General features: G+C 36.0%; 3 protein-coding genes and 1 pseudogene across 5 annotated transcripts; 2 read left to right on the top strand and 2 right to left on the bottom strand.

Moving 5' to 3' along the window:
* Positions 1-1316: 1316 nt before the first annotated feature.
* On the top strand, positions 1317-13014 carry LOC109048943 (phagosome assembly factor 1). 2 transcript variants are annotated; one of them, XM_019066596.2, is made up of 16 exons: positions 1317-2363; positions 3174-3256; positions 3380-3463; positions 3555-3598; positions 3749-3828; positions 3919-4013; positions 4927-5024; positions 5332-5444; positions 6921-7054; positions 7193-7276; positions 7365-7447; positions 7686-7729; positions 7830-7879; positions 8633-8691; positions 8922-8994; positions 10066-13014. In XM_019066596.2, exons 1-16 carry the CDS (start codon positions 2300-2302, stop codon positions 10153-10155), a joined length of 1278 nt encoding a protein of 425 aa, XP_018922141.2. In that variant the 5' UTR covers positions 1317-2299; the 3' UTR covers positions 10156-13014. The 2 variants fall into 2 exon arrangements, with proteins under 2 accessions (XP_018922141.2, XP_042630674.1); XM_042774740.1 differs by having other exon boundaries at positions 1318-2363; positions 4960-5024.
* Positions 13015-13291: 277 nt separating this feature from the next.
* On the bottom strand, positions 13292-15617 carry LOC122148540 (annotated as a pseudogene).
* Positions 15618-16941: 1324 nt separating this feature from the next.
* LOC109048942 (Bardet-Biedl syndrome 2 protein homolog) lies at positions 16942-23464 on the bottom strand. 2 transcript variants are annotated; one of them, XM_042774737.1, is made up of 18 exons: positions 23138-23464; positions 21759-21899; positions 20971-21198; positions 20666-20791; positions 20518-20580; positions 20358-20435; positions 20103-20207; positions 19895-19981; positions 19677-19812; positions 19460-19599; positions 19232-19370; positions 18691-18862; positions 18380-18509; positions 18164-18283; positions 17939-18076; positions 17751-17863; positions 17521-17669; positions 16942-17376 (listed from the first exon to the last, which is right to left on the bottom strand). In XM_042774737.1, exons 2-18 carry the CDS (start codon positions 21873-21875, stop codon positions 17270-17272), a joined length of 2148 nt encoding a protein of 715 aa, XP_042630671.1. In that variant the 5' UTR covers positions 21876-21899; positions 23138-23464; the 3' UTR covers positions 16942-17269. The 2 variants fall into 2 exon arrangements, with proteins under 2 accessions (XP_042630671.1, XP_042630673.1); XM_042774739.1 differs by lacking the exon at positions 23138-23464 and adding an exon at positions 22736-23055.
* Positions 23465-24632: 1168 nt separating this feature from the next.
* LOC109048941 (metallothionein-2-like) lies at positions 24633-25457 on the top strand. Its single transcript, XM_019066594.2, has 3 exons — positions 24633-24793; positions 24920-24985; positions 25070-25457. Exons 1-3 carry the CDS (start codon positions 24769-24771, stop codon positions 25159-25161), a joined length of 183 nt encoding a protein of 60 aa, XP_018922139.1. The 5' UTR covers positions 24633-24768; the 3' UTR covers positions 25162-25457.
* Positions 25458-27687: the final 2230 nt, after the last annotated feature.

Raw genomic sequence — 27687 nt, 5'->3', positions numbered from 1 at the left:
CATGTGACGAATAAAACTGAAAACTGTAGGCCTATACTCACAGAAGGAGACACAAACAAATGTAAATTAAATGAGAGCAAAATAGTCAGAGACCAGAGGAACAAGTCATTTCAACATTTTATGGCATGTTTTTGAGATTAAATAAAACAGACAGTTTTATTAAATAATAAAATCATCACCTGCACTGTAATGAAAGTACTCGCTAGTCACTCGAGGCCTTCAATGAAGGACGCCATCTGGTGGCTTTTTATCAGTATTCTAAATCTATAACCTTTTCAAATTATTGTGTTCATTGGTGTGGCTTTTCCTGTGCGTGCCCACAAGCTCAATTTATTGATTTAGCTGTCAGATCTAGCCTTAGGCTGGAATGAACAAGAAAAAGTAAATAGTTAAAGATCTGTCCCTGCTCATAACAGTTACTGCTTATCTTTCTCTGTTACAAACACAGTAGGCCTAATAGACCTTAATCAGGGTAGATGCCATACTGAATTTTATGCTGATAAAAATGAGGCTGTGTGGGATAGACTTTACAAGACACACAAAGCCATGCACTGTTTTATGGAGTTTTTGTCTACTGAAAGTCTACTGAAAGTAAATATGTTTTGTCAACTGAACAAATGCTATGTTTGATAAAACACACCACATTTCTATCCCTAAAAGCCTCGTTTTGGTGCTTGTCAAAATTTAAATATGGCACTGTGACTATAATTACTCTGACTAAGGTCTATTGCATTTATTATTTTATTCATTTAAAGCAAATGGACAGGTGGTCTTTTGTTTATTTCTTAGCCTGCTATGTGAGTTGAGCTAAGAAGTAAAGTTTACTAAATATCTGCACTCTTGAAACACTGTTGGAGTAATACATAGTAATATAAGTAATATAATATTTAAAATAGTATACCCAACATAAATATTTTCCTTCAAGAACCAAACTAATAATATGCTACACAAAATATGGTCAGTGATTCATCAACATAGAAATATCAACATGATCGAACTATTGAGTCTAATGACAAAATTTTTTAAAAAATAAAAATAAAAATGGAACTATTTGCTCTCATTTTGGAGTTTTTATATAATTTAATATACTTTTTATTTATTTATTTATTTGACATATTTATAATTTGCAAGGATTTAAATCCTTATTTATTTTATTTTTTATTAATTTATTTATTAATTTATTGTTGTCATTGAGCTATATTTGCCTAAGCGTGAACCCTTGGATTTTACCCCTTGGCTTTTGTGGTCTGCAGTTTATGTTTTGTTCGGACTGCGCACGCTCTTGGACTTTTATTTTGAAAATTGCCGCCAGGAAGTGCTATCTCGTTCTCATAGGAAGTTGAACTATCAGCTGGTGTTTTGGATGGAAGTTGCTTTTGGCACGGAGGCGTTCTTTCTTTATCATCTTAAGCAAATCTTAAACGTCAGAGACACCGGAAAATAAAGCTGCATGTAACAGTGCGCCACATCCAGCAAGCGAAACGGCGGAACCCGGAGAAATCCGCGTTATTATGAACAGATGATGGTCATAAGTGCTGATCTGTCTGCTTGCTGTTGAATCATCGGAAAGAAAGAAAACAACGTCAGGCGAGGCTCGTGCTAGTCACTGATAGTCTGATGTGTGCATGTTGATTAATCTCGACCTGCGATATTTGCCACAAATAGCTTAAATGCACGTGAAGTAACTCGTTGAACACGAATTGTTCTTCGTCCGGTGTAATAAATAGTAGCTTAAGTGTTTTATGTGATTCAGGAGTAAGTCAAAGGTCAGATCAAAGTGTTTTTTTTCTTGTTTACAGCAGACAGCAGCTTTTAAAAATACTTAATTCGCCTACATATTGGTTATAAGATAAATAACGTCTTGAATAAATTTGTGCTTATGGAAGTTGATAAAAGAGCAGCAACCTGTAACCAATTATTCCTTTTTGACATCAGCTCGCCGTGACTGAAATAGTTTATTTGTTTAATTTATTTAAACGTTGTCATACTGACCTTTTTATCCGTGTCTTTGTAAGTGTCTATCTGTTGTTCGGTTTATAGTGTTATTTATAAGCATGGTGACAGTGGAATGCATTGATAGCTGCGTTGCATCACTTGTGTTTTGACATATCTGACGTCAGGGGTGTCGTGTGTCACTCAAACTGTTTAAAGAGTGTGGGAGCTTTTTAAACATATTACTTCGTTATATTCGGACTGATCTGCTGAATCAACGGTGGATCATTCAAGATATTTCGAGAGGGAAGACTCAGATCTGGCTCAGTCAGAGGTCCTCGTTGATATCCCCAATTTCTCCCCGCCAATGCTGGATCTGGAGGTCGTTCCTGAGCGATCTTTGGGAAATGAACAATGGGAATTCGCATTAGGTGGGTGCGAGATCAGTTCAAATGCTTTAGTAATCAGTGCATGTTGAAATAGCTAACGCTGTGCCCATTTGAAAACGAGCGCATTCATTTGGTATTATACTCAGTTGCCATCTGGATTTCATAACTGCATCGCGTGCTCTTTGACACGTTCACAGGTTCACTTGACCTGAAAAAGGTCTCTGTTACAGTGAATTATTTTGACTAGGGCTGATGCAGGAATGTTAAAAGAAAACAAACGTTTATTTAATTCTTCATGATAGTTTTAAAATGCAATCAGGCATTATTGCAAAGCAAAGGTATCTTGCATCACACTGAATGTATTTGGGATACATGGGAAATAAATAGTATGAGTTTATTATTAGAGTAGATTAGATTAGATTCAACTTTATTGTCAATTGTTATTGGGATATATGTTAAATGAATTTTTTTGGTTTTTTATTTGTTTTTTTTATATTATATACAATAGTTAACTGTCTTGTAAATTATCTTAAGAAAATCAAATCATCTATTAAAAAGCAGATAACATTACTATTAGGCACGTTTATATCAGGAACCATAACAAGGCTAAGAATATATTAGGTGTGACTGGCCCTTTAGCTTCAATTCAAGTTACTTTTGGAAGGACTTCGCTATGCGGTGTAATAATAAATTATTATAAACATTGCCAAGTTATATTCTTACCCTTATGATAATGTGTTTTATGCCCTGTTATTATCATGCTTTTACTAAGCACACCGTACAGTTGTTGACGCCACTTCTTTCGTCATCATGTTAATGTAAACTGAACTGTTTGTCTGGATTTGTTTCCAGGGATGCCATTGGCCCAGGCCATTTCCATATTACAGAAACACTGCCGAATCATCAAAAATGTCCAGGTGCTCTACAGCGAACAAGTAAGGATCTGCTATTGTTATTGTCAATGATGTCTGTGTTGTTGTTGTTTTTATCTAAGGCACTGCAGTTATGTATGTGGATTATTTGTATCCTTATCTGACCTGTTTCTCTCTCTCAAACAGATGCCACTCAGCCACGACCTCATTCTCAACTTGACTCAGGATGGAATTAAACTGCTGTTTGACGCCTGCAATCAGAGACTGAAGGTGAGAAATGACATATGTGTGTGTGGTTTAGGGCTAAAATGTGTTTATATCTTATATTACGTTGCAAATTGAGTCAGTTTGGTTTTTGCAGGTGATCGAAGTGTACGATTTGAGCAAAGTAAAACTGAAATACTGGTAAGACACATTGTTTAGCCACACTAGTTTGCATTTCAACCAGAATTAAGCTTTTTCTACATGTTTTAGATGCTGATATACTAACTTCTACTGATAACTTCTTTGTCAGCCACTGAAATGTAAAATGATGCATTCCTCTGTTCATTACAGTGGAGTACATTTTAACTCTCAGTCAATAGCACCTACTATTGAGCAGATTGATCAGTCTTTTGGTGCTACTCATCCAGGAGGTGAGATTTATTGTGTGTGTCAGTTATTTGTCCAGACCCCTATTTGCTGTGTGTGTATATTTATTGTGGGTTCGTGTTCTCTCCGTCCAGTCTACAATGCTGCCGAGCAGCTCTTCCACCTGAACTTCCGAGGGCTTTCATTCTCCTTCCAGCTGGACTCCTGGAGTGAAGCTCCTAAATATGAGGTGAAACTATTTTTGCTCTCTGTGTTCATGCTACTTTATAAAAAGCACTGTGTACCATTAGATAGATTGTTAATCCCATGGTTCTGAATGATACCATATTCATGGATCAAGGTATTTAGATGGAACTTCAAAGAATACTAAGGCACAACCAACGTATTGCATCTGGCATGATGTAAAAACATGGTATTTCCACTGTTTTTTGTTAGTGTGTGCTCTTCCTTTCACATAGTTTTTGTTCGAGCCATAGACATGTAGGAAATTGCCAACTGCCTTAATAATGTGGTTTATCTGTGATTGCTTTATGACAAAAGACATATAAAGCTAAGTACTTATGTATAATGATTGCAAAAATAAAAAAAGTAAATTAAGTTAAATACAAATGATTGTATGTAAACCAATGATACTTGTGTTGTTCAAGTATTTTTTATAGGCCTACTCTTATAGTTTAGTATTTTTATAATTAATTAATATTTTGAATAAGCTTGAATTTTTTGTATTTTCAGTTTTCATTTAAATTTAGGTTTTAAATTTTTTAAAGTGATTTTCTAGTGTTAATTATTACATTTTTAGTTATCTTTTATATGACTATTTAGGTTTCATTTTTTTAAATGTTATTTATTTTTATTATTCCAATTTTAGTTTTAGTTCAGTTTTAGTGCTTTCAGTTAGTTGCCAAGGCAACATGTCTAATATTCATTAGTTTAAGTTTTTAATCTAATATTTGTGTTTTATTTGAGCTTTATTTCAATTAACAAAAATGTTTTAATAGCTTTAGTTTTAGATAATGACAATAACCCTGACCCATGTATAAATTTATCTAACATACGCAACTGTGATGATGTGAGCATCTTTTCACCAGAAGAGACACCAGCAGAGACACCAAATTCTACTCCTAGTTGTTTTGCCTTGACAGCCTAACTTTGCCCATGGCTTGGCCTCCCTGCAGATTCCCCATGGGGCCACTGTGAAACGGATGTACATTTACTCTGGAAACAACCTTCAAGAAACCAAGTAAGAGCTGTGTGTGTGTTTGGATATTGGTATTTGTGTATGAATGTAAAAATGCCATAACACCACTAATGAATAATTACAGCTGCATACTATTGAGTATGGATGTGTTTACTTAAAGACCCTGAAGTTCAAAATCAGTCTCTGCATGTCTGTTTGTAATTTTTATGTGGCCCAGGGGTGCATTAATCTGCATAAAGTCTGAGACCTTGGACCTCTAATTCTGAGTTCAGTTTAAGCACTTGTTAAGAACACCATGGGTTGCATTGACTCAAGCAGCGATCATTATAAATTATATATTTCTTCACAGGGCTCCGGTGATGCCTCTGGCCTGTTACCTTGGTAATGTGTATGCAGAGAGTGTGGAGGTGTTGAGAGATGGGGCGGGACCGCTGGGTCTCAAACTTCGTCTACTCACCGCAGGTATTACAAGCAACCCAAATCCATAAAACTAATCATTATGTTCTAATAAACATGCATGCATGTGACTAAATTCATTTTAAACACACCTTTTTAATAAAATTACCTGTAAAAAGTATTAATATGTTGCAAAGAATATGGTCACCTCACATACTGTACATCTCAGTACAAAGAGTGTCATATTCCTGTGAACTCCTAGAATAAATTCATTTTTAATTAATTAGATTTAAAATATTTTTTTAGATGCTTATAAGGAACTTTTTCATCTCTGCTCTTGTCTTCGCTCTCCTCCTGTAATTTGAAACTGATACAAACAAATACTTCTTGTAGAATAACATATTTTGATCAAACCTAATTCCATTCTAATTTCTGTATTTTTAATATGACATTAATAAATATGTCTTGTTTTGATGAAAGCAACAGTTTCTTGTTTTCTGGCATGCTTCTGTGTTTAAAGGCATGTCATGACATGTTATTCCCAAAGTTGCGCAGTGCTTACCAAACCAGCATAAGTAATGTGTGCTTCTGGGATAAATAAACATTTGTGCTGATTATTGTTTGATTGTTAGTCATCACCGACATATACAAACAACATAGGTTTATTTTATCACTATAGCATAAACCACAGAGCTGGCATAATCATAGATGTATAGATCTTAACACAGATGTTTATATAGCTTCTGTTATCCATTTTTTGGAAATGTTCTTGGTAATCAGTATTGTGTGAGTTGAACTATAAAGTTCAGTGGTTCTCAATTGGAGGGCTGTGACCCAAAAATGGATTGCAGGTCTGTTCACAGACAGCAGAGAAAAACAATAACAAATCATAAACTGCAACTGTGTAATCATGCATTTTAGGATAGCAAAATACATAGGGTTATCAACGTTTTAACAAACATTTTACTGTTAATATATAATATTAATTTGAAAATTATCTCACTATTAAAATCGTTTATCATAAAAGGAACCAAAATGTCTTAAAAAAAATAAACAGTTTTTTTTTAAGGACTACAGTACTACTGTTTACACTGCTGTTCAAAAGTTTGGGGTCAGTAAGAAAATAATTCATATAAAACTGAAGACTGGAGTAATGACTGCTGAAATTCAACTTTGATATCTCAGGAATACATTTAATTTTAAAATATATTAAAAAAGATAATAGTAATTTTATATTGTAATAATATTTCCAAATATTACTGTATTTTTGAGCCTTGGTGAGAATAAGAGACTTATTTCAAAAACATAAAAATCTTACTGACCCCAAATAGTTGAACAGCAAAGTATGTTTACTTACATGTTGCTGTTTTTTTTAACATAACGCATGTTTTGTTTTTTCAGGCATAACCAATTTTGCTGCTGCCTTGATGTCCACAATAAAAATATCCAATGATCCAGTATTAATAGAAATGGAATATGTAAACACTTATGCTGTTTGGAATGCTGCTGTTTCTCATTCTATGTGTTGTTATACTTTCTCAGGATGTGGCCCTGGAGTGTTGGCTGATACTAAAGTGCGAGCTGTTGAGAGAAACATCTACTTTGGAGATTCTTGTCAGGATGTTTTGAGTGCTCTTGGCTCCCCACATAAGGTCTTCTACAAGTCAGAGGATAAGGTAATGACCAAAGCTATTTAAACAAAACACGGCACATTATTCTCAAGATGAGCAAGCTACATTCTCAAAAATAAACTAGCACATTCCCTCTCCAAATTTATTCTGTTTGAAAAGCTTTTCCTTTTTTGTATGTCTCAGATGAAGATCCATTCACCCTCCCCTCACAAGCAAGTCCCGTCCAAATGTAATGACTACTTCTTTAACTATTATATACTGGGAGTGGTGAGTATCCTTTTTAAATTACTCCATAACATGCTGTTAGTGTAGTGTAGTTGAACTTTGAGCATTGTTTCTTTCTATATCTTTCCAGGATATACTGTTTGACTCTACAACCCACCTGGTCAAAAAATTTGTCCTTCACACCAATTACCCTGGTCATTACAACTTCAACATGTGAGTCTCATTTCTCTGCTTTTATTTTATTATGTATTATAGCATTGTAAATACTTGGTTGAATATCTCAGTTGGCCACTGCTGTTGGGAAAGTCAGTCTGGGGGGTTTGCAGTCTAGGCATATTGATTGAATATTGATTTTTATTTGCAGTGTTTAGCAGTGTGTGGTCTGAGTATCATATTCCACTTTATTTAAGCACTAGAACATCAGAATAACTGCCCTTTATTCCCATCTCAGATATCATCGGTGTGATTTCAAGATTCCTCTTATCATTAAAAAAGGTCAGTGTTGTCTTCATCACACTGTCTGGACTAGATCTTTATTCTGTTCTGTCTCTGTGGCCTTTTGTGTTTGGATCTCATTCTTTAAATTGTGTTTCAGATAGGGCAGATGCTCAGATAGAGGACTGCATTCTGACCACTTACAGCAAAGTGAGTTCTTGGACTTCATTATATAGTCAATACATATGTTATAGACATGTGCCGGTATTCGGTAATGCAATATATCATGGTATTGAATATGCACGATATTGTTATCGTGTGTACTTCTAAATACCATGAATAATTCTATATTACAAATTATTCAGAATTTTGAATGCTTGAAAGACGCATGTGAGCTCTGATGTAAACAAGCAGCATGAGAAGCACATGGGGGAACTCATGAGAGACTGGCTGAATGAAAGCAAGTTCGCTCTCTGACAGAAGATGGCGCTAAACTGCAGAAAATACAGCCATTACCCTGGAAACCACATAAATAAAGCAGCTGCACTACTTTCTAAAATGTATTTAAATAGATTTAAATAGCAATTCAGATTTTTGGATTTGCTATGGTGTTCATCACAGCGCCAAATACTTAAATATTTAGATTTAACAGGCTATTTATTAAACTAATGAGGTCGTATTGTAAAATGATACCTATTGGTCTTTATAGTTCTTTTGCACTTTAATCTGTGTAAAACTTTTAAATTTATATATTTTTCTGTATTGCTTTATTGTATTTAAATGTTCAGTTACTTTTGTTATAAGAAAAAGTTATTAAACCTGTTATACTATATTATGACCACGGCATATCCCTAATATGTTATATACACATGTATTGGATGTTATGCACTACTGTATATGATGAATAATTCATAAACGTTTTTTTGAGTGTGTAATAATTATGTTTTGAACTTTTGCACTCAGTGGGATCAGATTCAGGAGCTGCTAGGACACCCCATGGAAAAACCAGTTGTGCTACACAGGTGAGAGCCATATAGGTAGAAATTTGGCCACATGAATGCAGTTATTTTAATATTATTTATATAGTAGTATTGTATTAATATTTTAAATGAGCTTTTATTTGTGTATTTTTATTTTTCATATAGGTCTGGGGTTTTTCACATGGCTTTATTAAAGCTACAGCATACAGACACCTCTGCAAATGAAAACCTGTTTATAATGCTCTGATTAATTGATTAATTGTGCTCTGCAGGTCATCGTCTGCAAACAACACCAACCCTTTCGGTTCCACATTTTGCTTTGGACTACAACGGATGATATTTGAGGTATGTGACTGGGTTAGCTGTGTGTGTACTGTTTGTTTTACTTAGTCAGTCTGTATAAAAAGTTGCTTTTTAAAATAAAAATAAATAAATATCTTTAAATGGTAGATTTGTTATTCACACAGCTGTTGCAGTTGTGCTATGTTCATAGTTGATTGGAAATATTATTACTTACTATGGATGTACTATTAAAATTGTGGTAGCACTTTATTTTACATTCCTATTCCGAATGTACATACAGTGCTATGTACTGTACTTATTAAATTAATTTAAATAACTGGCTAATAACTAGGTACTTACCCTGAACTTAAACACTTAACCCATGTAATCACCCTGTACTTTCTTAGGTAAGTGCACTATAAGTACACATAAGTACATATACTGTTAAATAAAGTCAACCAAAATTCTGGCTGATGCAGTTAAGCAGATAATTATTTTCATGTTATGGCCAGTAACTAATAAATGGCCACTATTAGGAATATGTTGTTTAAATACATTTAAAAAAATAAGAAAACAATAAAAATCAGCCGATTTAAATGCTGTTAGTGAATTTAGGCATCACACAACATTATAATGTACAGTATAAAAAATTGGATATTCATTTAGGGATTTATTAAAGATAACATTATTTATAAGGGAGCTTAAGATAACTGCAAAGGTATGTTAAATGTAAAAATGGGGAAAAACAGGCATGCACTGTTAAAGTCACCATGAACTCAAAATGTCCATTTTTATTGCAGTATTTATTATAAATGATCTATCCCTGCACATCATATTTTGTAATCTTTAATCAAAATAACTTTGCCTCCATCGTGCAACAAAATATTTTTGTTCTTTCTTGTTTAAGAAGCTGTTTCACTCAGATGTATGCCACAATGGGGGGGTACCATCGCAAATTTCATTTTATGTCGACTTTATGACAAACTGCCTGATACTGAATTTTAAATTTAAAAAGGCTCTAATACTGGCAGATAACCAATATGGTAATGATATATTATGCACCCCTACCTCATACACAACTAAGCACTTCATGAACTATTGGATCTCATCTCCATATTGTTGCTATTGTTACAGGTCATGCAGAATAACCACATAGCTTCTGTGACTCTCTACGGAGCACCTTGTCCAAGTAGCCTAGCCCGTGCCGAGCCTAGTGCCCACTGAGGAAGTCGCCGTGCCCACAGTACCCGTCCAGCCCTGCAGAGCCTCTGAACTGACCAGTAGAGTGTGCCTTCACTCACTGCTGCCATCACACAAGCTAAAGCAAGACATGCTGGGAGATTCTTTACATCCTAATAGAGGCCCCAATTCGGTCTCCTCCTCTAATAATAGCATGGAGGCTGCCCTCAGCCTGCTAATTATCCCAGATAACCATGCAAACCTGGCTCTGCCCCCAAAGCTTCAGCCCAAATCTGCATCAAAGTCAGAATCGTTATAGTCCTTGTGGATGCACAGTGATTCATTTCCACACAAGCATATTTGTGCATTCTTTTTTTGCCTAACCTTCTAAAAATTTCCATACCAGATGCACCAAAGGGCAAATATTGAACAGATTTCTCCTCTGCACCCAAAAACACACATGAATTCAACTTCATTTGCTTTCCGGCATTCAGAGGATGAAAGCAAAGTCAAATGAGGACAAACTTTTGCAGCAGTGTGTTTTGTATGCATTTACGTAAGGTTCCAAGCACAAGCTAGCACAGTATGGATCCAGTGCTGTCAAAATATTCTTGTGGCACATAAGCAGGCTCACATACACACATAACGATTCATCAACTCATTTCATACCAAGTCAACAGCACCGATTACCTCCCATTTCAATACCGTACAGCCACTTTATGGTTGATTCTGTTATTGTTTTGTTGTTCGTGAGCGCATTAGTTTTGAACATTTGCACTAAAATGCACCTAATTTACTTGATAATTGTCTCCTGTCCACTGAGGAACGTTTTAATAGCCAAGTCTTGGAGAGAAAGGACGGCGGGGGAGAGAACGACGACGTGCAATCTGGATTTCAAAGCTAGTTGCGACCCTGACTCGAGAGAAAAGCCATCCACCCATCACTGTTTCTCCTTCCCGCTGGATGCGTTCAATTCTGTTTGCATCTCTTTTTTTTTTTGTCCACAGTAGAAAGATGTGAAGTTCTTTTACCTTATTCAGTATCTTAAAGTCTTAACTGCAGAATTGTCTTCTGTCACCTGATTGCCAAAACGCTAGCCAAAGAAGAAACAACAGTTAGCTTTCTGTCATTTTAAATTCACATTGTAAGAGCATTCCCTTTTGATTTGATCCATACAGTCCCTGATTGGTTTTTAATGCTTTAAAGCTTTCTTTCTTGCTTTTTTACTCTACAGATTTGTTTCTGTAGTAAGTAGACATGATGATTTCTGTAGCCATGTCTGTCATGTCCATGCCTGTACAGATCTTTAATTAACATACACAATTTTCATTGTTTAATCAGTCTAACAGTACCATATCAGATCAGCTGACGTCTGGAACTCCTCCTACACTGCTGATAGACAGAGTTTCTGGTTTTCTTTGACAGCCCTTGAGGTTCAATATAGCAGCTTCCTTCCACTGTTTTCCTGGAGGAAGTTGCCTACATTTGACCACTTTCAGGAGAATTTAAGGGAGATTACTAGAACATTTCAACAATAGTAGATGGTTTGTCCACCTCTAACCTCGGTTCATTGCTGTGCTGCCTTACAGCGTAGCCACCTGTGGCTGTCAAGCTCCAGTTATCTCTGGTGTCATTCCCACCTCCCTTCAAGCTTCTGCAGTGTGTGGTTCAGGCTAATTCTGGTATTTATAGCTTTCTGTTACAGTAACTTCTCATTAACTGTGTTGGAAGGCCATCAGTGGTGTTTTTAATATATTTTACCCTTAGTTTTTGGTCATTTACAAGGAAGATGCTATTAACATAGTGCCTCATTTCCCACCGAGCCTGTCTTGACTTTTTCTCTGTAAATGAAATTGTTTGAAAAACTGCTTTGTGTATGTCTGAGCATGTAAAGATAAATTGATAGTTATAGTCCTATTGTTTAAAAAAAACGTACCTGAATATTAGAGGAACTAAGCAAAAACTGACTTGTTGGGTAATGAACTCTTGTCATGAAGGGCTAGTTTACTATAGAAGAAGCCTATTTCTGGCATGGAATAAATAATAAAATTGCCACTTTATCTAACATTTCTGACTTTTTTCTTACAATTCTGTAAAAGTTATAATTGTGAGATGTAATCTCGGAATTCAGAGGAGGGAAAAAAGGATGGGCAGGAAAAAAAAGGTCAGAATGGCCAGAGAGAAAGTTGATTACCTTTTAAATGTTTTTTTTTTTTTTTTTTTTCACAGCAAAAATTATCTTCAAAGTATTACATTGATTTAATGCAGCACATATAAAAAATTTGTTACAAATATTAGGGAACATGTAGGTGGCCCTTCATGGTTTGAGGTTCACAAAGTAGTTGCAGTGTTTTTGTCTAAATACAACCTGTACTTTTTGAAAATGGTGTGAAGTTCCACTTAAATGAGTTTAAAATGAAATAAATATTTTTCAAACTTAAAACTCTTTAGGGCTGAGGATCAGATTTAAAATGCACAATTGGAACCTCAATTGTCAATAAGGAATAACACAACTGCTGTTTTAGTGTGTTTTAGGGAGTTTTACTTCAGGAGGAGTGTGGTCTGATGGGCTGATTGCCTGCCCAATCTCAGGTGGATGTTTTTTTTAATGCCAGGAGCAAGTGAATGCTTAATTTTCATCAAATTGGTTTTGGCTGTGTTGTTTCCTCTTCAGACTTTATCCTATTTTTGCATCGGAATGATTGAATGATCGTCCTGAGGATTGTAATTAGAAATGGACAAACTCCATACAGTGTAATGCGCATATTAATGCTATGTATTGTATCCCTCTATATCGTATGTTCTTCCCCATCATCCAAAGTGATTATTTTTTGTGGATTCAGTACATTTAACCCATTTCTGGAAATGGGTCTTATCCTCGATTAAAAAAAGTGTGCATCTAAATTGATTGCAATGTGGTATTTTGTATCTCAGATATTTTTACTTCTGTAGATTTAAGGAACATGTACGAGGATGATCAGCATTATCAGGCATTTTTGTTCGTTTTTAAAGCAATAATCGTTGCATTGATGGATAATAAATCAGAATGGTCTGTTATATGTTTGTCAGTAGCTCAGAATGGTGCAAAAATGCTGTGACCATTGGATTTTAGTTTTCTCATTGAATCTACTGAAATCTTTATCAATTTTTTTAAACTGCTAATTTTGCATTTATTTTTTTTTTCCATTAAAACTGTTACAGTGTGTTCAACAAAAAATATTTAAATAATGGATGTAATAAATATGGGGGAAAAGAATGGATGCATCCTTTGTCTTTTGTTAAAAACATATTTTTTTATTTACTTTTAAACAGTGCAGTAGTATGTTCATGTTCACAGCAGGCTACTTTTCAAATTCAATCATTTAATTTAGTTTAAGCTAAATCCAAAAGACAGCAGATCATCCAAAACAATACAGCACACTAATCAAAGAAAAAAAGTGTTCCGTTTGATAAAAAGTGCCATTTTAGTAATAAAGTATATACACAGTAATAGGTTGTCCTATACATAACTTTGACACACGATAACATAATTGTCAACATAACATTAGTGTTCATTTTGTGCACACAAAATGTGTCTGATTTTCTTGGGATTCCTATACAACAAATGTATAATTTTGCTAAAGTCTAGAATAGTTTGTGATACAACCATGGAACTATTTGTTTACAAAGATAATTTTTAAAGAACCATCTACAAAAGCTTTTGCAAGCTTAGGTTTCATATTAGTTTTTGCAATTTTTTAAACAGACTTTTAGATGGATAGTTCACCCCAAAATAAGAGTTTTGTCATCGTTCACTCATCCTCATGTTCTTCCAAACCTGAAATGTTACGATACATTTAGATATTGCATTTGTCAATGCTGATCACTCCAGGTTTGATGCCAAGTCCTGGCTTGAAAGAGATTTTCAGTGAATAATGACTTAAATATCTCACATAAAACTATTATATGGCTTCAAATCACTTATAATATAGCTTATGGGTTGCACAAACACTTTTTTTTTTTCATTTTATAGAGTATGACAGCTAATGGTCATTACATGTTTTCTTTGTATGAAAAAGAGCAGTTCAACATCCAAAAAATAAACAATCACGGAAGGAAGTCAACCATATATTGTGGCCACAAATTAAGAAATAGTTCCCGCAACTTATTAATTTGTTCCCTCATTTAAGGTAAATTATAGCCATGTTGTAAAGTTTTGATCCCTCATTTTAATTTAGTTAAATTGTGGCCATGTTGTACTAATTCATTCCCCCAAAATTGCTCTAGTGATTTAACTAAAATGAGAGAAGTAGTTAATAAAACATGGCCACAATTGAAAAATCGGTTTAACTTACTAATTATGTGAGTAATTTATTTTCTCCTTTAAGTTAAATCATGGCTATGTTGAACTAATTATTTCCCTGGTATTAGTTAAATCGCAGCCATAATTTAACTAAATTCAAATGAGGAAAGGAATTTTCTCAGCCATGATATCCAATTTTCTTTGACATGATGGTGAATTATTGCTTTAGTTTTTCCTTGCCTTTCCTGTCTGTTTTAAAGTAATTTCAAAGTACATTCATTTTCTAGGAGTTAATGTTCCACAAACACTTTCATCCCATAGTCATTGTTCCCAAGCTTCTCCTTTGCCTTGTTCTTAGCCGTTTTGCCGATCTTGTCGCTCCACTGAAAGGAAAAACCGTGGGATCCTGACTGCTGTTGCACTGAAGGTTAGGGTCATGCAGAAGGTTCCACATGAGCCAGATCTGTGGGACTGTCAAGCTGTGCACCACCATCAGCTCTCTGTAGAAGCAGGGGTTGAAGACCTGGAGGTGGGGTGCAGCAGACGGTCGCACGATTCCAAAGGTGCGGAAGCCCTCGTGACGAGTCGGCTGAAGGCCGATCCTCAGCAAACACAAGCCTAGAAAGACATCATCAATGGGGAAGAGTTCCACCTCTTGGCAGGCGAAGTGGAGCTTCAATGCGGTATGTCCCGACATGACAAGCCTTGGCCATAAATAAACTCTGGCACATAGTACTTACTGTTGCGTCTGCGAATTGGTTTTGCATGGACAATGATGTCACCAACAAAAAGATCCTTACTGATCTATTGACCCTCAAGCATCTCATACACATCTGCGTCACCCTTAAAAATAAACTTTACTTTGGGACAGCTCACATTGACCCACTGTGTCAAATTGAAGAAGGTGTCTTCAAAGTCCCACAGGAGTATGTCACTAAAAGCGTGACTCTCATATACATATCTCATGTACATATGGCAGAAATGTATGGAAATAATCAATTAAAGACGTAAGATATGTCTGAGTATGACTTACAACAGTCATCCTGGATGTCATGAAACAACAGGAGACACAGGATTTTACTTGACCAAAGCTATGCTCCATAAACAGCCAGGACCGCATACTTCTATGAAACTGGATACGCAAACAATTTATAACAGGATCCACATCTGACATCTGTGATAAACTTGCAAACTTAAAAATCTTTCCTGGCACTTCAAAGTAAAATAAATGTTGATACTAATGAAAGAGCTTAAACTGGTGTTTCTTTCATTTGCAATATTTGCAATATCCACAGGAAATGCCTAAATACAGCTGCTTTTCCAAGTTCTCCTCAGTTTTTAAAAAGATGCTTATCACAACAAAATCCAATGTGTCAGCACAACAAAATACCTCTTTATTTTTAGAGATGTAAATAATGCTTCATTCCTTAAATCCTCTCTTAAATGATAGGGACTCAATCAGAGAGATGCTGTGAAAGATTGTCTGCCACTTGTCCTACAGTCTGATGATAAAGCCTGCTCTTCGAAATTTTGATTCGTTCAATTCTGTAAATTAACATAGTTACGCAAGTAGGTGTAGTGTCTATAAATCTACTAAAACAGCAAGTAGGTTTCGTGTCTATAAATCTACTAAAACACCCCCTAAACGGTTTAAAGCATTATTTCCACGCAAATTACAGCATAGCAACCATTTAACTGACTTTTATCAAGGTTCGAATTAACAAAATCTGGTTCAATTCGAATGCCACTAGTCATTATTTGCAACTCTGAGCAACAGCGACTCCTATTAATACTGTATAAGTGTATGGTTTTGAACACGAACGATTCGTTCGCTTAAAAGATTCATTCAAAATCAAACTAGGCTCCACATTGTATTGTTTTTAGGACGAGAGATTTGTGTAATTAAATTTTTTGAAATTTTGTGTAATTATATAATTTTAAATTTTGTCGAAACATATACAATTACACTTTGGACATTGCCTCGGAGTTGAAAATGCAAACTTAAAAACCTTTAGGTCCTTAAAACCTTAACTTATTAAAGTACGCATGCTTTTCTTTTTCAAGTGCACTCATTTTGCACCACATTTTCGCGTTTAGTCTTGTTTAGAAGTTACTTACAGTGTCTCAAACTTTCATTTACATGACTTACCCAGATGAAGGCGTACCAGGACAGCAATGACAAGATAGCACTGCAACCAGATCCAAACATCTGCTTCCACTATTAAACTTTTCCAGCTCGCTGAAAGGCGCTACGATGCTAAATACATAAACTCTCTTCATACCAACCATGTTTAAAGGACTGCACAGCAGTTACAAGCGCAGCATTTCTTTCTAAATACACATTTTCAAAGAACAGAGCTTTTGTTGATCACGTGACAGCTCGGAGATTGTTGGATGCGTCTGGCCTCGCGCAGCAGCTGGAGACTCCTGAGAGCCAGAATTATGAACTCTTTAGACTCGTGTCCAATAACGGAACCTTTCTCTTCTCCATTATGGAAACCAAACCAGCTCCAGCTTCAATGTTAAACAGCACAGAGGAAGAAAACAGATACATTTATATAATAATTTAATTAAGATCTTGCTTCTATACAGATATAATAGTGGTTTTACACACACACACGCATTGCCTTGGTACACAAAATACAGTCTTTTCGGCTATCGATTTGTCTAAGACATTACAGTTCTGACAGCCCAACCCAGTTATTCCTCTAACACAAAACTGTTGCCAGTGAGGGCTGGATTCCATATCTATCCCCTCATACAGGTTTTTTTTATTTTCCACCAGGTTACTGGGCACTTTCCAAGCCAGTTTTGGGGTCTCTGTGGTCTGATATTCCAGACTTTTGTGCTTGAAGGTCATTTAGGACTAGATCTTCCTCATGACGAGGCAGTCCCTGCTCTCATGATCTTGAAAAGAGCATTGATGTTGTTGTTCTTGATGGCATCCCGACAGGCAGTGATAACCTGGGTTTTGGGTTTTCCCACTGAAAAATATATGACACAAATAACAGCAGAGGAAAGCATTGTTTTGAACTCCAGATGCACATTCCTATATGGTGTGATGTGATGTGAAACTATGAATACTCATTGACTATCATACATGTGTCTTCTTAGAAAAATCCACCCACCTCTCAATCTCCCTGCTCTTTGGATGGCCTGGTTAACTGATTTTAGCCGGGCAAGGAGGGCATTGTGATTATTAGATCTGATTTTATATTCATTAATCAGATCTCTGTTGAGGTCATACAGCTCAATGTAGCGTTTCTTCGTGTTTCTCCTAGAAAACAGAGTATCATTTATGTGACTACATTTGTCTGAGAAAGTAAGAGGACTGATTAATCAAACTAGGGATGCTCACCAATCACCCATGAGTCTTGCATCTTCTGCCTGCACCAGCATATTTCTTATGTAGTTGGAATGATCTGCCATTGCTGCTGTGAGCTTTTGATGCACCGAGTGAAACTCGTCCACCTAAAATACGTAAAAGGTTATTTACAGCTAAATAATATTTTCAGAAATCTTTATGGTGATGCTGCTATTCCTAACCTCAGTGAGTGTGGCTCGTAGCTCCTTGAAGTAGACAGGAAAGTCAGCTTCAGCTTGTAAGTCTTCTATGGCCAGAAAAGATGCAAGAGACTGGATCAGATCTCCTGCCAGATCAATGTCATCTGTTCTCAGCGTGATCTGACGAGGCAGAATTAAGTTGGAGATTTTGGAATAATGAAGAGAAAGTAGCTCAGAAATAGTGACAAACACACACAATAAAAATACCTCTCCACTAGGCTGCATGTTAATTTTCAGGAGACCTCCTGCACGCAGTGTGGTGAAGGTGATGTCTGGACTGTCAATGCCCTCAGGCAGCAGAAAGTTCTGGTTTAGCCACATGACCACCTGCAGACAGATGCATGCCTCATATTTCATATTTCATCAATATATAGAGATTTGTTTTGTGATGCACACAGTTCCATTAAGAGTGTGTGCTTTTACCCTCTGTGGTCTGTCATTGATGCTGAATGTGACTTTTCCTGTGGGTTGTGTGGCTGAGGGGTCAACATTAAGGTCATACATGGAGAAGCGAGGCAGCTGACGTGTGATCTCAAATACATGGAACTGTGTACTGGAGTAAATGAGGAAGAAGAGAGAAAAAGTAGAAACGATTCACTTTTACATGATACCTTCATCTTAAACTTAAAATAACCACTGATTTTCAAGCATGTGTTTCAAGCAATGAATCCTCAAAATGTAATGCATAAAGTGAAGTCTGTCAATCGTCATCATGATATTCTACATGTGTGTACCTTGTCTTCCCTCCCACAAAGGCTTTAATGTGAAGGTCCACTGGAATGTCTTTTGGAGGAATGATTGGGACACGGACACAGCCGGAGAGATTTTGAACGCTAGGATGAACAACGTGACTCTCGCCTTCAAAAATCCCTTCAGCAAATATCAGCACGGCTCTGATGATGGTTTCTGAAGGAGGGCAGCACCAAGAATATGACAATTTTATTATTTAAAACATCATGTCTCCGGAGCACCGCACATGACATGCAGGATAAAAAATTGATCCCGTGACAGACAGTTAAGAATTCATTCTCTTATTTTAGTTAAATTGTAGCAGCGTTCTCAATTTACCTAAAAGAAGGAAAGCAATTAATAAGTTGAGGGAATTAATTCATTATTCATGGACACAATTTCTTGTTTTTTTCCACTGCATGTTATATGTGGGGCTCTGTACATGTCAAGCAGGGATGACATTTTAATGTGGCTCTTAAGACAAAAAATTATAATAGTAGTGCAGGTAAAAAGGGCTATGACAGAGTTAAGGTGGATTAACTGTACCATTCGGAGTAGAGATGTTGAGCTCTATGTGTGCTCTCTGGCTCTCTGTGGCTCTTCGTACAGACAAGGCTGTCTGGAGCTGCGTGTTGGCTGGAATTACACCCTTCTTAGATTCCCCCTCCGAAACACCAGGAAGAGCCTAAATCAAACAAATCTCACTGACCAAATCTGCCTCCAGAACATCAATGTCCATCAATAACATTTTAACTATAAAACTTCATGTATAACCTTGGCATTCTCCTCGTAGTTTCGTAATTCCAATATCAAGTTCTGTTTACGTTGGCTCAACTCCCTGATCAGGTCTTGTTCTACACTTGCATCCATTAGGTTTCCCTTCATCTCCTTACTGGCAGGCAGATAGCCACGTACTGTAGGACGACACATAAATTTGATGAGCCAGTTCTCAAAGGCAACATGCATTTACAAAAAAGTTCTGTCAACTCACCTTCTCCCTCCACAGAGCTGCATATAAGCTGGATCTGTCCATCCATACGGTAGTCTCCTTCCACAACCCCAGCCACAGAGGACGAGAAGTTATCCTTGAAGATCACCTCACCAGTTCGATCACTGCGAGCATCAATCTAGACAGGGAATCATCTCATTTGATCAGTACTGCAAAACCCTTGTTAAGGAAAATGTGAGTGTCATTGCTAAAAGACTGACCTTTCCATTGGACCACCCAGTTATGAGCTCAACAACACCATCGGCATTAAGATCAAAGGCATGAATACTCATAGCGTGATTTTTAGACTGTAAGAAAAACTATATCAATACAATTTGTTTCCAACTCATTTATGTTGATGAATAATCATGCTCGTTTAGGAAAAATGGCTGATTCAGGTTTAGTTTTGAATGGAGCACGATGTACTACCTTGATCCTCCAGTAGCGGGCAGTGCGGTCATATACTCCGACTGTGCCATTGGCCAGAGCATAACCGAACCTGCTGCCGTGCATGTGACAAAGCGACGTGACTGTCTGAAAGGAACAGAAAGCAACAACTGTATAAATAGTTAGAAAAAATTCCCACAGAAAGCACCAATAGTATAAATAAGAAAAAAAAAAAAATCACCAAATATTTCCCAATTATCAAGCAGCAATGTCTCAGACTATTTTCATAATTCATACCTCATTTTCTGCCATCTCAGTCACTAGTTCATCCTCTCTGAACACCCTGATGTCAAAGTCCTCTGAGCCAACAAGAAGCTAGAAAGATGGGATGTATGGTCAATTTATAATAGCAGTAACTTGTCATTATGAAGTGAAAATGAAAAGTATAATGGCTCACCTCATTCTTGCCATCTGCAGTAAAGTCACAAAGCACAAGTGATCGTACATTATCTCCAGTAACCTTTAAAAAAAAGAAAAAAAAAGGTTTATCTAATAAAACCTTTTCTTTTGTCAAGTATATTTTGAAAACAGAAAAATAATCTTACTGTCCAGAACTGGTCATTTCCCTCAAAGTCAAAGCCTTGCAGAGCACAATTTCCTCCAATAATGGCGAGGGGGTTCTGGATATCTCCTAGTTTTCCCAGAACAATGGCATTGGCCCCATCAGTCACCTGTAATACAATTAACATATGACAAACATTTCTGTCTTACTTGGATAAGAACCACTCATTTTAATCTATCTATTAATCTCCTGATATCAGAGACCTAAGAAATCCACTCTAAATTAAAGAAATTTTAAAAAATGTAGCTGTATATTGTATATGAGACGTGCCTATAAACCTTGCCTTACCTCCTTGTAAAAGATGTCAGTATTGTCATGCACATCATAAGCCAACAGGTTGGTCTGAGAGCCTACAAGCAGTGTGTGTCCTGTGGTGTTGGGTCCCAGAGTACCAGCCGTCAGACAGCTGACTGCCTGGTTGATGTTGAGGAGTGAGATATCGGAGTCCTGGGTACTCTGACTCAGCCGGTGGGCTGCTGGTCTCTGGCCTCGAGTGTGAGGGTTATGGATGAAAACCTGCAAGGGTTTAGAAGTTAGACTTGATGGTAATGTATGGAAAAACACAAATAGGTATATTATGTAGAAGATACTTTGGAAGCTTGTTTCAGCCACAGGATAAAAAAATTAAATAAAAAAGGTAATTACCATTTTTTTTATCTCAGTTCAGATTTTTTTATTTGCAATTATGAGTTTATATCTCACAATTCTCACTTTTTTTCAAAATGAATATAAACACAGAAGCTGCTTGTCAAAATGAAAAACAAAGTTGTTGTGGGGAAAGCTGAAGACTACAGAAACACTGGCATAGTTAAGAGCACTATGAAGTCCATTGTAATAAAATACAACAACCAAGGCACTAATGAGATCAGGCTTTGCTGCCAAGATGAGCAAATACTGTCAGAGAAAAAAATGGCACTTCTCATAGAAGAATTCTGATGGATATTCTTGACTTGAATAAAACATATGCTTTGTAAATCTGTTGAATTTGCTATTGACGCCAAGGGAGAATAACTATTACAATGAGCTATATAATATAATATATTGTTACATTATATAATACAATACTTTTAACTTACCTTCCCTGCTTGTGTGGCTGCTGTGAGGCATGGGTGTATCCCGTCGTATTTTCCAATGGCAACCATTCGAGGGTTAATTTTATGATTAAGTTTAAGAGTAAAAATGGGCACTAACATGGTGGCACAACAGCAAGATCAGATCTGATACAAAAAATAAATAAATAAATAAATTAAAGTGGAAACACCATAACAACACACATTCACAGTATTAACTAAAAAAAACAAAAAAACAATCAACCATCAATGATGCGGCATTATTGTAAAATACAAATAAAAAAAAAAAAAAAAAAAAAAATAAATTAATATATATATAAGAATTTACTGAGTTTTGAAAATTAAATCTAAAATTTAAATTCTAATATTCATTTTTTTTTATGTGTAAATAGTTTGCTCTAATGGTTATTTGTCAATTTACAGTATCATGAAATGGGGAAAAAAGGGAAATTACTACAAAGGGTGCAAAAAGCAATAATTAGGGTACCAAGAAGTAAAACATTTTTTATTTGTCAGTAGTTATGAAATGATTTACCCATGGAATTCAAAAGACAAACAAAATTAAAACAATTTAATATAGCTATTAAAACTGCTTTAAACAGAATTATTAATTTGATCATTAATTATTTTATTAGGGTCATTTGTTAATTTTATATATTATGTTAAAATTCTGATCCATTTCTGGATTTCTGGGAAATTCTGTCCACACTAAAAGCCTAATCAGTGACCAGTGCTGCATATCAATTATTAGCTAAAGGCATTTATCAGAACATCTGCTGCTCAACACTGTGCAGTAATGTTACTCTGAATCGTCCCTGTTTCACGAAATAATCGTTTACATAAATAGAATGCATATACATTAACTGAAATGCCTATTTGGGTAAAGAAGGATGAGACATCGAACCCGCTGACTGTATTCAGGCTTCAGCAGTGCTCTCTGTAGCCCATCTACTCTTCTGTCGGTAATAGAATAAACAGCTTACCGTGCTTCTCGCCCCATAGCGCTTCCGTTGCCTAGCAACTGTGGGCAGCTTGTCACGGCATTATGAAGCCACTTTTGCTAGCATGCTATTCTTGCTAATCCTTTTAATTTACACGTCTGCTCACCCGTTTTTATTTCTGTATTTTTTTAAATGAACTTTTACTTTGTTTTTCTACTTGAACATATTAACTATGCCACGCCATTTGGATTAAAAACGAAGAATTTACATGCTATCTATGTGTTAGCCGGTAGTTTCTATGCGCTGGCTAGGGGTGCTAACTCTGCGTAGCTACACAGAATTCGTGCAGAGCCACTTTTATATTGCTCTGGGAGATATGTGAGTATTGATATTGCATTCAAGGCAATAACCTTATAAATTGTATTAAATGGAAAATTGTCTTACCGCAGCCGCGAGCTTAATTGTTCCCTGCCAGGTGGTGTAGCTACTCAACTGTTCCTAGCAGGACAGACCGATGCCCATAACCTGGAGAGGATTGTTTTCAGGATGTGCAGTGAGCACGCGCAGGAATCCTGATTGGAGAACTTAACAGAGCGGCCATAATAAAAGCTGGCAGCTTGGCATGAAGAATTAACTAACTTACACGAATCATACTGTAATTATAACGTTTTCTGAAGCATACGTATTGTGGAGGAAGTTGTTCAGCAAATGAGAAAACACATGACATGGATTTTTTTAGGACATTCATAGACATTCACTGGTATGTGGAAATGTGGAAAGGTTTCTGTCGTCGAATGTAAAACAATACTGAATCTAATACTAGGATATGAAAATTCTGTTATCATTCATCCTCATGTGTCAATCCAAACATAAAAGATAAAGATGTTTTGAAGCTAGCACTGAATGAAGTGGTGGTTTAACAACAATTTATTCAAATCATATTGAAATATACATTCCTTTAATACTTTCAGCTTATATTAGCATGTTTTCTTTACAGTAGTGGTTTGGCTAGCTACATTTTCGAATAGCTTGCTCTAAACTGAATATAACAATCCATTAAAATGACAGAATATTTATTATTAAGTTATTTCATAGAATCATAACATGTCTACTTTGTTGAGTGAGCATAACTCTTATAAATGCGCGTTTGTTTGGTATTTTAAAGTTTGAGTGATTTATCTTCACCCCAAAAACTCAGAGACACTCTGCACTCGTTACATTTCAGTCGCAATGAAGTGATGGGTAATGGAAAAATACTCCCTGTCTACAGCGAGCGAGTAAACGAGTGCAAATCAATTCTTCTGTTTAGTCTTGCCAGCATCCTCGCCGAGTGCAGACAGGGGGAGCACGTGCAGTTTCAAACACACACGTCACAGTTAGTTTCACTTCAGTGCCGTGTGCAAATATGGACAAACTGTTGACAAACAATTACATGGCAGAAAATAAAGCTTTCAAAAATTGTTTCTCCGCGAACATCTTCTAAAGATGCCCTCGACAGGCCTGTGTCTGCTTAAATGATAACTTGCTGATGCTCAAATACATGCTTATTTTAATATTTAAAAGGGTAGTAGCCTAGCACTTTGCTTTTTTACAAACTAAAGCCATTAAAGAAGCTCAGAAACTGAGCAAGTATGACAAAGTATGGTCTTTTATAGTTCTCCTTGATTCTAACAAAATACTTTATGCTATTAAAAACAAGATCTTTCACCTCCCCCTCCCAAAAAAAAAACATAAAAAAGCATCGAATTATATAATCACATAAACACTGCGCAATTAATATTCAGCCAGTCGAGAGGAAATGGTAGTTATATAATCGTATAAATAACCCATTGATGTGACAGGGTGGGAATGGTGATTCCTGATTGTTTGATAGTTTGCACCCAGTTTCATTAACGAGTCACCGTGTGCAGGCTGGAGCGGGCGGGCTTTTGCACTCGGTCTGTGTGCAGTCTGAGCTGTATATAACCAGCGCGCGATCACTGTCCTGGTACCTTCCACATCAAGTCATTCACGAACTGAGTGAAGTGAGATTTCTGAGGGACTTTCGGGCTCTTTAAGGATACTCTTGAGGAAAAATGGATCCTTGCGATTGCGCCAAGAGTAAGTGTTTCAAATTGTTCAGTGAGTTTACATTTTTAAGAGTGCTTAAAAATGCAGTTACTTTATATCCTTTCACCAGTATGTCAACAACATACAACTTCTAATTTTTTTATTTTTATTTATTAGCTGGAACTTGCAACTGTGGTGCCACCTGCAAGTGCACTAATTGCCAGTGTACAACCTGCAAGAAGAGTACGTGAACTATAACAGCACAGTATTGATGATAACTGATTTAATCTCTTTAAAAATCAAGTGGCTAAATCTGTGTTCTCACAGGTTGCTGTTCCTGTTGCCCGTCTGGTTGCAGCAAGTGCGCCTCTGGCTGCGTGTGTAAGGGCAATTCCTGCGGCTCCAGCTGCTGTCAATGAGGTCAACGTGATGCTTTGCTACAGCAATGTGAACTTGTTCGTCTGTGCTGCGCGTCTTCGTCTTTCCATCGCAATAATATATTCTTTTGATAATAAATGACCTCCAGTTGTTCTCAAAGTCTTTTGACTGTTTAATATGGCAAAATCATTTAACAAAGGCTAAAGAGGGAAATGATTCACGGATTTGTACTGCTACAAATAAGACTGACAAGATGTCTGTTCTTTATAAAAGGACAATTGTAAATTTTTCTGTAATGTACTTTGTCTACAAATATATCTAAATGTCTGCAGATATTGGTTTTTGTGTGTGGCTTTATTTCACTTTATTTTATTTGTGAACTGCAACAGCAACGGTGGATAAAGTAGGCTACTTGAAATCACTTAATTTAAAAGTATAGATATCTTACCATAAAATGACTTTGGTTAAAGTTTCTAAAGTACGTGATTTATCGTGTTAAATTGAAATATTTTCCAATTGGATAAAGGGCAAATATTAAATGTTCTATACACAGTTTGGCAAGCAAGATTGTGTTTGGTTTTAACCCTTCCTTCCATTTTTGTATCTTTGGATCAGCTTAAGAGCCACGTCTTTTGGTATGAAGACTTCCATTTCAACTTTATTTTTATTTTTTTCCTCAAATAGCCTATAGAATCTGCAGCTGAAGTGGCATTTAGATTCATTTACACTGTTTAATGCAGCCCAAAGGGGATAGTTTTGGATGGACATGGATGCATTTAAACAGCAGTTACAAATTTCTAAGTGTTTTTTTGTGTGTGTTAAACAAAACGTTGAATATTATTTGAAAAGAGCATGAAAATATACTTAATGTGATATTGTGAAATTAAGTAGGTGGGTGTGTGTTGGTGTTTTTGTGTTAGTGATTGAGTTTTTGTGGTTTAATTGATTAATTTGATTCATTCAGGAATGAAACATTTTAATGAGGGAGCCACTGAATCATTCGTTCCAAAAAATAAAAAGATTAATTCAATAAGGAAACGCCGTCCTGTGTGTCACTCAGCGGCGCAAAACTGAGTTGTTTGGAACAACAATTTCATTAGCGAAATTCAGCAAAAACAGGCATCTAAAATGTAGGCTAAGTAAATTAATACTAACGTTATTAAACTTGTATAAAATCAATATTACATTTGTTATTATGCTGATATCTGGAGAAAAAGTCACTCTTAGTGTGATAGATTAAGTATATTAAATGATATAAAGATAAAAGTTTTGTTTGAATCATTTTGTGAATTTTATGTTTTTTTGGGGTTTTTTATTAATGAGTTGTTTTAGTGTTGATTTTATATGAAAAGTGATGAGTATTAATTGATGTATTCAACTGATGTTCTGCTGATTGGCAGAGGGATAGAAGTGGTAAATGCATGATGAATGAAAGGGATTATTGAGATTAAAAAAAAGAACAAATTGAAGCCAGTTAAATACTTTAGAACAGAAGGAGGTCTAAATGTCTGTATTTTGGTACATTTTGTTTGTTAGTTAAATAAAGTAAATGCCAACATGCTTTAGAACAGAAGGAACTAAGACACCTTTGCAATTGCAAAGGGCCCCGTGGCCAGCAGAGGGCCCCCTAGAGTCACTGCTGGCTAGTGGGTGAAAAAAATTATACATCGTGGATTAAATAAATAAAAAGAAATGGGCCTACAGCGCTCTTTATCAGGCTTCATGATAAGCACAGTTGTTATTATTTAGTTCTTTATTATGGCGAGTTCCCCGCGAATCTTGACCCTGACTGACCCCTATGATGTCCCTCGTCACTGGTCAGTGTCTGTCAGTTTACTCCGACGTCGACGATGTCTGACAAGAAACGAAAATATCTTTCGGACCATGAAAAACGACAAAAGAAGAGGCTGGAAAAAGAGAAGAAGCAAGAAGATCTGCAGTCTAAAAATATTGGGATGCAAACAATTCACTTGTTTTTTTTTTGTTTTTTTATAATTCGCGTGCAGCCGTGCACGAGCGCAAAACCTCAAACACCCTCCCCTGTCGGTGATTGGAACACTATTAGTTTTGGGTTTAAGCTTGGTTTAGAGTCAGTTGTTTTTGTGTGCAGATCTCAGAGCCTATAGGCTGCCTACAGAGATGCGTTTTTTTTGACGGTCTGCTTATGGGGCAGGCAGCTGCGGATCTTAGGAAAGATTAGAAATGTGATCAATGGTTGGGCCTGAAATCGCTGATACAACCTTTAATTCAATTTTTTGTTTTTTAGCAAATTAAGACCATGTATGGTGTGCGCGCACACAAATACACAAGTTGGATTTTAATAGTTCTATTGAAATGTTTACTACTAATTCTTATTATTGTTACTATTAATCTTGTCTGTGTTTTAGATGTTATTGTTATTTTGTTTATTTGAAAAATTCAAACATTTAAATGTTATTTAATTTTATTTAAAGTATTCTATTTGCTCTATTTCATTAAATTATATATAGGCTGTTGCATGAACTCTGGGGTCAATTAAAATGTTTCATGGGTGAAAATCACTTTATCAGTCTTTTTATTCAGCGAGT

Source organism: Cyprinus carpio, chromosome A18 (genome assembly GCF_018340385.1).
Source record: "Cyprinus carpio isolate SPL01 chromosome A18, ASM1834038v1, whole genome shotgun sequence".
Classification (NCBI taxonomy): Eukaryota; Metazoa; Chordata; class Actinopteri; order Cypriniformes; family Cyprinidae; genus Cyprinus; species Cyprinus carpio.
Note: the sequence above shows the minus strand (reverse complement) of the source record. Positions and strands in the feature narration are given on the sequence as shown.